General features: G+C 37.1%; 1 protein-coding gene across 1 annotated transcript in view; it reads left to right on the top strand.

Annotated features, from left to right (window-relative positions):
- Positions 1–12,366, top strand: part of PFDN1 (prefoldin subunit 1) — a 59,354-nt gene that overhangs the window by 28,000 nt on the left and 18,988 nt on the right. Inside the window, exon 3 of the mRNA XM_019924532.3 lies at positions 305–389. Within this exon, the coding sequence (XP_019780091.1) occupies positions 305–389 (85 nt within the window). The remainder of the gene's footprint in view (positions 1–304; positions 390–12,366) is intronic.

Raw genomic sequence — 12,366 nt, 5'->3', positions numbered from 1 at the left:
ACAGTAGATTTTTATCCCTTTATGTTTTTTTCTCCTTTTGTCTATGAATATACTTGAAGCCCGATTCCCTTCTTAAGACCAGAAGGCACAATTTACTTTTAAGCTTTTATTCCTTCTCAGCCAAGAAGGCTTCAACCTGTGGAGGTTTCCTGAGTTTGTCATAACATAGTAATACATTTTATTTGTTCTCAATTGGAGATCATCCTTCTAGTTTTCTTAGTTTAATATTTGTGGCATATAGTTGTTGATTTTGATGAACATAGTAGTCACGTGGCTTAATCTTCAACTTTTTTGTGCTTTGTAGGTTTATTCTTCAATCCAAGGAGGCAATTCATAATCAGCTGTTAGAGAAACAGAAGATAGCGGAAGAAAAAATTAAAGAATTGGAAGTAAGTAAGTTTTGACTGAATACTGATAGTCGTAGTCGACTTTTAGGAAAAAAGTAATTATCGTGTCATATTAAATGAAAATGTATGCCTGCCAAGGTCATGTCACATTGTTTTCATTTTTTCTAATTGTGCTAGAGCTATGAAGCAGTCTTTTTACAGCAGTGTGTAAGACCAGAAAAAAGACTAATCTCTTGAAACCTTAGGGAGTTTTGAAGAAGATAGGATATTGTTAACCTGAATGTATTTCTTCCATTGCCTTTAAGTGAACATGTCTATTCTTAAAAAATATAATAAAATAAAAGCACAGTGTATATTTAAACACCATATGTTGTGGTGGATGGGCATGAGAGTAGGTAATGATAATAGTAGTCAAAGGATCTAGTTATATGACTCTTTCACACATTGTAATTCTAGACAAGGACTGAGTAGTAAGCTATAACTAATTAACTATCCGAAGGGTAGTGCTCCAGTGAGGAAAACAATTTTTTTTTTTTAAGCCAGGGAAAAAGATGATAGGTAAGAGTAATAATTTAGTAAATCTTTGGAAAATTGGAGTTTATTATTACCATTTCTTTATACATTAAAACCTCAGATGAAATAGTCTTCTTGGGCTTTGTTGAATGGTCTATCCTGTATATAGTAAAAGTTGGACAGGACAAAAAAACTGGTTATTATTTTTTGGGACCAAGATTTCCTGAGATGGGGGTGGATACAGTGACTTCATAGGTCACTTTATCTAATTTCTTTGAATACTATTTGAGGCAGTGGTTCAGAATCTGACTCAGCCCTCTGCTGAATTGGTGAGACACCCCATGTAGCCTTCAGGGGATTTCTCAGGGACACTGACTTGGCATGGCTGGGGCAAGCATGTTGTATCTTAGGTTACTTAGGGTTATTTTTGTTTGACTACCAATGAGAATTTAAACAAACTTGATAGTGGCTTTGTAGCTCAGAAAATGTATTGTAAAACAAAACAAATAAGCAAACAAAAAAAAAAAAAAGAAGAAAACTTATCCTGTAGTAACCAGGTTGTTATTATATCCTATTTTGTCAGCCCAACTCTTCTAGATTGAGTTTTCCAAACAAAAGTATCTTAAAAAAACTGAACGAAAATATTTCATGTAGATTACCAAAAAAAGTGTGTTTTTGCACTTGTTGGTAAATATATCTAAAAATTGTCCTGATGAATAAGTAGCAAGATGCAGAGTAATGTGTAAATAATTCTTTTTATGGAAACAAACAAAAACCAAGATCTGTATATGAACATAGAAAATGATTTGTAGGTATATATATTAAATTAACACTGGTTACCCTAAAGAAATTAGATGGGACATGGGGATAAAATTGTTTTTTTCTTATAACCTCTGTGTTGGATAAATTGTAACAAGTATGTGTTAACCTTTTTTTTTTTACCATCGTTTTTGGAGTATAATTGCTTTACAATGGTGTGTTTCTGCTGTATAACAAAGTGAATCAGCTATACATATACATATATCCCCATATCTCCTCCCTCTTGCATCTCCCTGTGTTAACTTTTATAATTTAAAAAAATCATCAAGGTAAAATTGCCACAGATGATGAGTTTAGCATACTATTCATTTCTGATGAATATTAGGAAATTCATTTTCCAAAAGTTTCGTTTCACGGAGTCTCTCAAATACTGGTAAGAGTATCCTGATATCTGTCAGGTAATAGAAATAGATTAGCTAGCTTGTTGGTATTTGAAATGCTAATTAACAGCTACAAAAAACTAGCAGAGTTAAACTATAGCCTCTACCCTACGAAGTTATTTTGTGTTTTTAATTTTTCATCTTATACACTATTTATATTATAAAAATGATGTAAGTATACTATAAAAAACAGTCAAAAACTAAAACATGATTAAACAAAAATAATGACTTTCTCCTCTTTCTGCATACTCTCAAAATGTCACTTTTATGGTTTGATGTGTATCATTACACTTTATAAAACTTTATTTTATAAACAAGTTCATACACACATATATACACTTTTTTTTGAGTAAAGAGGGATTATGCTGTATATAATGTTTTTCATCATTTGACAATTTACCTTTCCATTTTAGTAATGTAAATCTAGTTTATATTGTTTCTTGTTTTCCATTTATCCTACCATCATAGTTTCCTTATTACCTCAACATTTAATTATTGCATGATCCCTGCCTCTGCATTTAGTGTTCTCTCCAATACTGCCCTAACCTGTATTTTTAATGGTATCACCCACTACACACACTCTTCTCTTCCCTGAAGCAATCCTATACTTTTTGACTGCCATACCTTTATAATTTTGTTACTTCAGCCTGAAATGTATACACATGTGCACAGACCCACATGTGCATGCATGCACACATACATTGTTAGTTGCAGTGTTCAGATTTTCTGTTTCTTACTGATTATTTTTCCTCCTTATTCAGTTAGTGATGAGAGAGTTGTGTCAGATCTCCCTCTGATGATAGTTATGAATTTCTCCTTAGTCTTTCAGTTTAGTGGGCAGTGGTATTTAGAAACTACTATCTGGGTGCTGTAAATGCTCATTATTACTGTATGCATAGTTGAGATGATATGTTTCATTTTGCTTTATATGTTTAGGAATTTCTCAGCTCTTTTAAAGATAGCATTCCATTGACTTCTGGCTTCCATTGTTGCTGTTTAGAAGTTATCAGCCTAATTTCTGTTCCTTTGTCTTTTCTCTGTGGCTACTTTTAATATTGTTTTGTCATCTTTCATGCTTTGTAGTTTCTCTGGTATATGTTTAGGTGGGGATTTAGTCTTTTTGCTTTTCTTCTTAATCCTATCTGGGTTAAGTTGAGTTTTCTGAGTTTGAGGATTAGTTACTCATCAATTCTGGAAACTTCTTACTATCTCTGAATATTACTTCTTCACTGTTTTCTCTTTTAAATGGTATTTCCCTCTGGAATTTTTTTCTCACCTTTAAACCAGCTGTTTCCATCATCTGCAGTAGCATCTTAACTGGTTTTTCCACCTCCAACTTTCTCTGTTCTAATCCTTTTAACATATTGAAGCTAGAATGACCTTCTAAAATGTTAAATCTGTTGTATTGTTCCTCTGTGTAAACCCCATCATTGTTCTTAGGGTAACATTCAAGCTTTTTAACATACCTTCAAGGCTGTTTATGAAATGACTCCTGTTTCTTTCTCTCATGTCCCTCATATCCTCTTCCTTCTCTTACACTGTATGCTCCAGACATGCAGAAATAGTTTGTTTTTAGAACTTGCTATGTTTTCTTTGTTTCTACTAGGTCTTTGCAAAAGTAATTCTCTCCGCCTGGGAACTTCCTCCTTCTGCTCTTACCAGCTCTGTTAATCCTTAAGATCTTAGTTTAGGGCTACTTCTTCTGAGAAGCATTTTCTGATTCCTCAGTGTTAAATTAAGTGCTTTTCCCTTGTTCTGTCTAATTATTCTACTAGTTTCATAGCACAGTGTGAGGATTTGGGCATATAAACTATCATCAGTTGAAGTAATTACAAATATGGTTTCCTATTACTTGGGAAGCTTGATGCAGATTCAGAGCTCTAAATAGTTTTTCCCAAGGCCTTCCAGTTATTACTCTGCCTTTCAAATATACAGTCTCTTCTTCTGGGCCCTAGTATTTCTTGTCAGTCCAGCGTATTTCATCTTATTTAATTATCATTATCATTATTAGTTTCTACCCTCAGATACCTTAAATTAAATTGAGGAGGCATAATTTATACATAACTCTGCAGACAAAGGCCAGGCTGTTTAATTTAGCACATTTTCATCTCTGATGAAGTAAGCTTTTTGGTTTGGGTCCAAAGTTCTAGTTTTTGACCAGAGCTATTAACTCGGCCGCACTGTGTGTGCCTACCCACCCCCTACCAGCAGTCTATATAAATGACGCTATGGATCATTCTTTTCCATGACATAACATAGGTGCTAGTCTGATCGGAGAGCCCATCTTCATTAGTATTTTCTAGACTCGCTTTTATCCACCTCCATTCTCTCTTTTTTTTTTTTTTTTTTGCGGTACACAGGCCTCTCACCGCTGTGGCCTCTCCCGTTGCGGAGCACAGGCTCCGGACGCGCAGGCCCAGCGGCCATGGCTCACGGGCCCAGCCGCTCCGCGGCATGTGGGATCCTCCCGGACTGGGGCACGAACCCGTGTCCCCTGCATCGGCAGGTGGACTCTCAACCACTGCGCCACCAGGGAACCCTCCACCTCCATTCTTACTGTTTATGTTTGCCCTCTCCAGGTTTTTTTCCCCAGTCCTACTTAACCTAGAATTTGTTTAGCTTTTGATAACTGTAGTATGCTGTGTCTACATTGTCAACCAGCCTGGTGTCTCACTTGCTGGCCCTTTTCTTCTTATGGAGCAGAGGTGGGGGTACTGTAATGCTGCTGTCATGTCCTCTTTCTTTTGGGCCATGTGGCGCATCATGCGGGGTCTTAGTTCCCCGACGAGGGATCGAACCTGCTCCTCCTGCAATGGAAGCATGGAGTCTTAGCCACTGGACCACCTGGGAAGTCTCTGCCCTCATGTCTTCTTTTTTTTTTTTTGCGGTACGCGGACCTCTCACTGCTGTGGCCTCTCCTGTTGCGGAGCACAGGCTCTGGACACGCAGGCCCAGCAGCCATGGCTCACAGGCCCAGCTGCTCTGCGGCATGTGGGATCTTCCCGGACCGGGGCACGAACCCGTGTCTCCTGCATCGGCAGGCGGGCTCTCAACCACTGCGCCACCAGGGAAGCCCCCTCATGTCTTCTTGATAGGGAGTTATATTACATACTAGAAGGGTAAAGACAAGTACCATCTTAACCTTGGGAAGATTGTCTTTTTCTTCTTAAAATTCCATATTTTACATTTTAATACCCCTATGTTGGGTTCTTCAGGCTGTAATCACTTTCCTGGGTTTGACTAGGAAGTGTTTTCATAACAGACTCATAATGTGATAGTGTTATATAGATTTTTATCTTGCCTTTATAGAGATGGTTGATCAGGTTCTGGGAGGGAATGTCACCATTTCTCTTAATGGCGATTAGCAGACCAATGATGGTAATCCGATTGAAGAGAAAAAATAAAATGCTTTAGTATGATAGAGTAACCATGTTATTTATGTCATTGAGGGAATTCTCTATTTAAAAAAAAATACTGATAATGAATAATTTTAAAGAAGATGGCTGAGTATATAATACGTAATACAGTATATGTTAGAAAATGCAAAATTGTACTTTTTAAAAATGACATGAGTATAATTGGGATTTGGAATTAGGACTTCATGAGTCTCATCTGTCTTTGTAAAAATAATTTTCTTTTTGAAATGTACAGCATTGCTACAAAAAGAAAGTGTAGTTTTTTTTAAGAAAATTCAACTTTAGGTAAAGTTGAGTTAAAACCTTATTGATAGATTGAAGAGATATGTATCTTCTAAAGAGTGAAAAATACATCCTATATTTTTGCTCACTTTTTTAGAGGTAAAAGGAAAATAATTACTTGTGGACTTCTTTTGCAGTTCCAAAAACTTAGATTCAGCATTCAGATGAGCTAGAGCTGAATTTTTGATGTCTTGCCTTTTGAATCTCAAGTATTTGGAATCCTTGAGATAAGCTTTCAGTGGTATATTTGAACACATTTTGACCACTATTCTCCTATGTTCTCTCTCATTGAATTACCGCTTCAGGCTCATCTGCCTTCAGTTTAAAATCCCCATTATATTTTAGGCACACGCAAATACTGGTTGACCACTTTCCTTCCCCTCTTTCTCTGACGTGGTTACCACCCCTTCCACCACCCTAGTTAGCTCAGCAATGACACAATAAAAATAAGAATAAGGAAACCAGGACATTCTGGCCTACATAATGCCACTTCTGACGCAGAATGTTACAATCCCAGGGTTGTGAAATAGCCCTCCAGCCCATGCTATAAGTAAAATCTAAGAAACTGTGAAGGTCCTGGCTCTTCCACAAAAATGGCTATTATGGTCAGACAGTAGTTCCTGAAACAAGTAGGAAGACTAGTGGCAAGAAAACTGGATAGGAGGTGCCTGTGACACTCTGCAGTTGGCTGAGTTCTGAGACTCTGATGAGAAAATGTTTTGGAGTTTCCATGATTGAGGAGATTTTACTCTGCCTGATGAGGATCATTTTTTCCGTAGCATGGGTAGGCACTGGTAGGCACTTGGATGGATGTCCAGTTTTTGCCCTAAGTACCTCACTTTTGCGCTGGTACCTTTTTTTTTTTTTTTAATTTATTTAGCTATTTTGGTTGCATGGGGTCTTCGTTGCTGCGCGCAGGGTTTCTCTGGTTGCGGCAAGTGGGGACTACTCTTTGTTGCAGTGCACGGGCTTCTCATTTTGGTGGCTTCTCCTGTTGCAGAGCACAGGCTCTAGGCGCGCGGGCTTCAGTAGTTGTGGCACGAGGGCTCAGTAGTTGTGGCTCACGGGCTCTAGAGCGCAGGCTCAGTAGTTGTGGCGCATGGGCTCAGTTGCTCCACGGCATGTGGGATCTTCCCAGACCAGGGCTCACAGTGTCCCCTGCATTGGCAGGCAGATTCTTAACCACTGCACCACCAGGGAAGCCCTGGGCTAGTACCTTTGTGTGTATGATGGGACACCCTCTTTGGACGTGATGTCAGGTGGACACTACTGTATGATAAGCACTGATTCTTACTTGTGTTTTCAATGAAGAGAGAAGGGCAGGTGAGAGCAAAGCCAGTGGCAGAATGTTTTTTTTTTTTTTTTTTTTTTTTGCAGTACACAGGCCTCTCACTGCTGTGGCCTCTCCCGTCATGGAGCATAGGCTCTGGACGCGCAGGCTCAGCGGCCGTGGCTCACAGGCCAAGCTACTCCGCGGCACGCGGGATCCTTCCAGACCGGGGCACGAACCTGTGTCCCCTGCATCAACAGGCGGACTCTCAACCACTGTGCCACCAGGGAAGCCCAAGAATGTTTTTTATATATTAAACAAGAGTTACACCCAATGGTTCATCTGCTTGCACAGGTCAAAGTTTAGAATCCATCAAAAAAAATTAGTCATTTATTTATTTTGTAGTGAAATATAGCATTTACAGAAATATGTATTAAAATACATGTAGTTTAATCAATAATTATAAAGCAAACACTTGTTACAATCATCCGAACCAAGAAATCAAAAATTGGCAGACCACCAGAGCACCGCCCCCTACCTTTCTTTCTCCCTTCTATTCCTGCCTGCTCTCCCCCTCCCTCAGGTAACCCTAACTTTTGGATAATTATTTCCTTTCATAAAAAATATAGTTTTACTACCTATGTGTATATCCCTCAAGACAGTTTTTGAACTTTATATGAACAAAATCCGTCTCCATATTTTTTGCTTTGCTTCGCTTCTTCCTCAACATTGTGTTTGTGAAGTACATTCATGTTGAGATTGTGATTTGTTCATTTTCATTGCTGTATGTATTCTATTATATAGTTGTACCACGATTTATCTTTCCAGACAGCTCATTTTTACCCTTAAGAAGTCAAGATGTTCTCATGGAGCATTTGCACAGTTTCTCTCTTAGCCTCTTGGCTGAGGAGAGCTATTTTTCAGAGACATCTCCTACTCCAACCCAGGAGAGTTTGAGTACTAGAGAGCAGTAAAGTATAAAATGTCTCTACTCTAAATATTAGCTTGGTGATTTCCCACCTTCAGTAGTAACTAGATAGCTAGGCACCTCTGAGTGTCTTAAAAATTTTTTTTTAAAATAATTACAAGATTAGTAAATTAATCTCTTTCTATGTTGTTTTGATTTTGGGAGTCTTGGGTGAAGTTTCTCTTATTGTTTCATATGTTGGGATTTCACATATGAATACTTATCTCTTTATAGAGTTCATTTGTATTCTTAACATTTATAAAAAAGGATGTTTGTTTTAAAATAGTTTTTAGTTATTTAAGACTTGTCTAAAAGAGCCTGATGGTTGGAAGGCTAGAGTTATAGTGAACTATATATATTCTCCACATCCTGGTGTTTTAGGGCTTAATGTAGCTGTGTGATCCTCCTCTGTGACTTTCAGAGAAGAATGAATCTGAGTAAGTCCATATATGCTCTTTTTCTGGTTGAGTATTCTTTATTGGTTATTATGAATATTACCAATATCTTGGTCAGTATATATGTGTTATGATTCAAGTGCTAATATTTGCCCAAATGTAAACTATCTATGATATATTTCATTTGATCAGTAGAAATATTTCAGGTCTGGTAAGAAGTTAGATGTAAACAGTCCAGATAGACTTGCCCTTTATAGACAGCCTTTCTTATTTGTCTGTGAAATGCATATTACAGATATTTTACACACACACTCCTTTGATTTGATCTGTTCACTGCTGTGTGTCTTCGTTTTGTGATTAAGATTTACAAAAGGATTTGCATTCCAGTTAGTCCAGAATTCAGCCTTTTGCATCTTGATTCAGTTATTTTCTTCTAGGATACACTCCGGGGGTGGCCTGATTCCCCTCCTTGGAACACTTGTCTATAACCACACCAGACTATCCCTTTGAATGCTTCAGAGGGTTGTTGACCTCATCCTTTGCTGCTGTATGCTTTATATGGTCTGTACTTTTCTTTGTCTGACCATAAACATTTGTCCTTAGCCTCCGCCCTCCCATGCCTGAGAGTTCCTCCATTCATTTTCAGGCTGCTTAGTGAATTATTTCTTTTGATGAGTTAGAATTTGAAATTTATTTCGTGTTATTGCATGCCTCCCTGCTCTTGTAACTAGATGGTAAGGTGAAGTTAATCAGTATACTTTTCTTTACCCTAGATTCTTACTCTGATCAGTCCTTATATGACAAGTCTCTTTTAATCTGAAGTAATAGATGCTGGCCAGAAGAAATGAGTTGTTCAATACTCAATGTGGAACAGGTCACACCTGTATTAATGAGCACACTGTAATTAATCAGCTCAAAAGAACAAAATCCAAGCTGATATTTGAACCATGAATGGAGATCTCAAAGTCTATTAGACTTATAGAAGAACATTCATTACCCTAAATTCCTAATTTAAATACTAAATTCCTAATTTAAATACCTTCTGTTGAGTTAGGAGTTCTGGATTCTAGCCCTTGCTGTACTCTAAGCCTCAGTGTCCTCATCTGTAAAACAAGAGGGTTGGATTAGAAGATATCTAGGGTCACTTCTATTAAGTTTATCATTATAACCTTGGTCTTTTTCTGAATTGCCACTTTAGGAGCAAAAATGTCCCCTTAAAATGAAAAGATGGAGGGAGGCAAACCAAAACAAAAAAACCCCAGTTTCCTTTCTGTTTAGATCATTACCTTAATTTATTAATTGTAATCCTATTTTTGCAGGTAAAATAAAACTAGTTGTCTGCCTACAGCTTTGCCAGCTAAAATGTAATACGAGGTGACAGCGTATTGTTTGATATCTTTGTAGTAGTTGCTTAAATAACTGAAATCACAGAGATGTTTGTGTGATGGCTTAAAGGTAGTTTGTATTAGGTATCACCTGTTTTAGAGATACTTTTGGATAGAGCTGTGTAATAGCTTATTAACTCCACATGCATAAAGTAACATACTCAGGGAGACATCATTTTATCATTTGTAGTGCTTTATCCTATAGTGTCATGTAAAATACATGATACTTAGCGGCAAAAAAAATTCAGAAAATATTGAAAAATTATTAAATTCTTTGAGTGTACATGGACTTTTATTATAAGTGGTAAATGTTATAAAATGGGTTTTAATGAATTTTAGTTAATCTGCTGGTGCAGATAGTTATACTGCTTAGGACTTTACCATTTTTATTTTACAATTTTATTCATTTTTCAAAGAATTTTTACTACATTATTTCATTTAAAAATAGTGTCTATGGTTGATGCTGTCTTGCTAATTATGATTTTCTCCCACCTCACTTTGTCTTGTTTTGAAACAAATCTCTCACCTGCCACCAGTATAATAAAAATATATGAATTCCATCACTATTCATGAGGCCATTCTTTTGGGTACATAATTATCTTGTGCTGGAATTTTTCCAAAATGGACACACATGCATTGTAGTCCTAACTTTTGTGTAAAACAATTTAGTTCATTTTATTATGCTTTTGTTTTTAAGAAAACACATGAGGGTGGAACAATACTCCAGGTCAGGAAGCATTATCAGTTTCCACTGATGTTTTATATGTGCTGTGTTTTTATATGAGACTCTAAAAGCTCAAACTCTGTGATGCTATAAAGACATGGAAAATGATTCTTTCTTAGGGTTGGAGGAAGTGATGACTAGTGTTTTTTTGCTGGTAGTATCTGATAATCCCCCCTCCCTTTAGCTATTCTAGGCATGTTTAGTTGTCAGGCGTTGTCGGACTAAATTGCTAAAAATAACAAATAAGGGGGAGACTGTTCTAAGGCCAGCTCTTGCCACTGTCTGTAATCTGTTTAATTTAGTTCCTAAGGAGAAAGGGCAAAAGGAACATGGTGCCATTCTAATTGAATGGGTTTTTTGTTTAAAGTGCTGACAAGTACATTGTTTGAGCTCTCTCTTTTCCCAAACCCCATAGGGCTCATGTACCCACATCCACTTATAGTGGAGAGCCAGAGCTGGGGGTCTCAAGAGCATCCTCTAATCAGTGGTTGTACTAGAGATTAACTAGGTGATTGTGGTCTTTTGCTCGAATTTAATGTGGCTTTTGACAGTGGAAATGTGCAGTTAGTTTGTGAGAGAGGGTGAGACAGAGAAGATGGTAGTTAAAATGGAGGAGTAATTGTGAGAATAAAGACATTTATTTAGTACTCTCTTCTGCCCTAACTCAGTGTTCCCAGAGAGTCAGGTTGTTTGATAAAATTAACCACACATGTGACTTCAGTATACCTGCACGTAATTTTAACCCCCATTACCAGCATAAACCTCTATGTGGATTTGGCTCTTGACTTCCCTGCACCTTAACTTCTTCCTAATAATAGAAATAACTTTCTGTAAAATGGAGATAGCAGTCTAGTACTTGTTTGTAAAGCTGTTGAAGATCACTGAAGGGATGATTTAAATATGCTTCCTATCCTCTGCTATGTATTTACCAGCGATGGAGTGTGTGAGAACTGGGAGCCAATTTTCAGTTATATTTCTGGTGTTCTACATTCTGTGTCAACTCACCTGAAGGTTTACTGATTTTTATATTCTGAAGTTGCTTATTGATTTTTGTGTCTGTAAGTCCTATCCAAAAATCCCTTTATGTAATTCTTTTGGTGGTGTTTTTTTGTTTTTTTTTTTTCGTCTGAGCCTGGCCACTTTAGCACCAAAGGAAAAAATGGATTGCTTTTATTAGAGATTCTTGGTAAGGAGTATCTTGGGAAAGCCTATATTAATGAAGATCCTGGTATTTACCTAAAGCTTTGGAAATTGAGCAATTGGACACTGCAGGCTTTGGGAGTGCTTATTACTTTTAGGCATTTTTTAAGTCACCAACCTGCTTTACTCCCTAATTTAATGAAATACATAATCATTTTAACTGAACTAAAGGGTCTCAAATTATAATTTAGAGCACAGTCTTCAATAATATCTATGCTATATAGATGATGAAGTCTTGTGATTCATGTGGAATGACATACATGGCAGCACTTAAAATCTTTACAAGTAGCTCAAGATTGATATCATTTGTGGTTGAGTTTAATTGGCTCTAGAAATTTGTAAAAAAAAATCACTTTCCGTTTCTGGACTTTTGGGGTTCAAACTCAGAGCCTTCATTAATGCAAGCTCAGTGTCTTTCTCTCTTTAGAGAAGGTACGAGAGGGAAACAAGCTATAGGTGGTGATAGAAAACATAAGAGGAAGAAGGAGCTTCTGGTACAATAGTTGAAGCCTTAAAATGGATCAAGTTTTGAACTGAATTGTAAAATATCATTTGCCTTAATATTTAAGTGTTGATGCTTTCAATATCAGAGGCTGAACTTTCCACTTACAACTGATTTTTCCTTCCTTTGGGGGACTAAACAATTCTAAGATTCATGATATGAGGCT

Source organism: Tursiops truncatus, chromosome 3 (assembly GCF_011762595.2).
Source record: "Tursiops truncatus isolate mTurTru1 chromosome 3, mTurTru1.mat.Y, whole genome shotgun sequence".
Classification (NCBI taxonomy): domain Eukaryota; kingdom Metazoa; phylum Chordata; class Mammalia; order Artiodactyla; family Delphinidae; genus Tursiops; species Tursiops truncatus.
The sequence above is the reverse complement of the archived record's forward strand: the minus strand, read 5'-3'. Positions and strand labels throughout refer to the sequence as shown.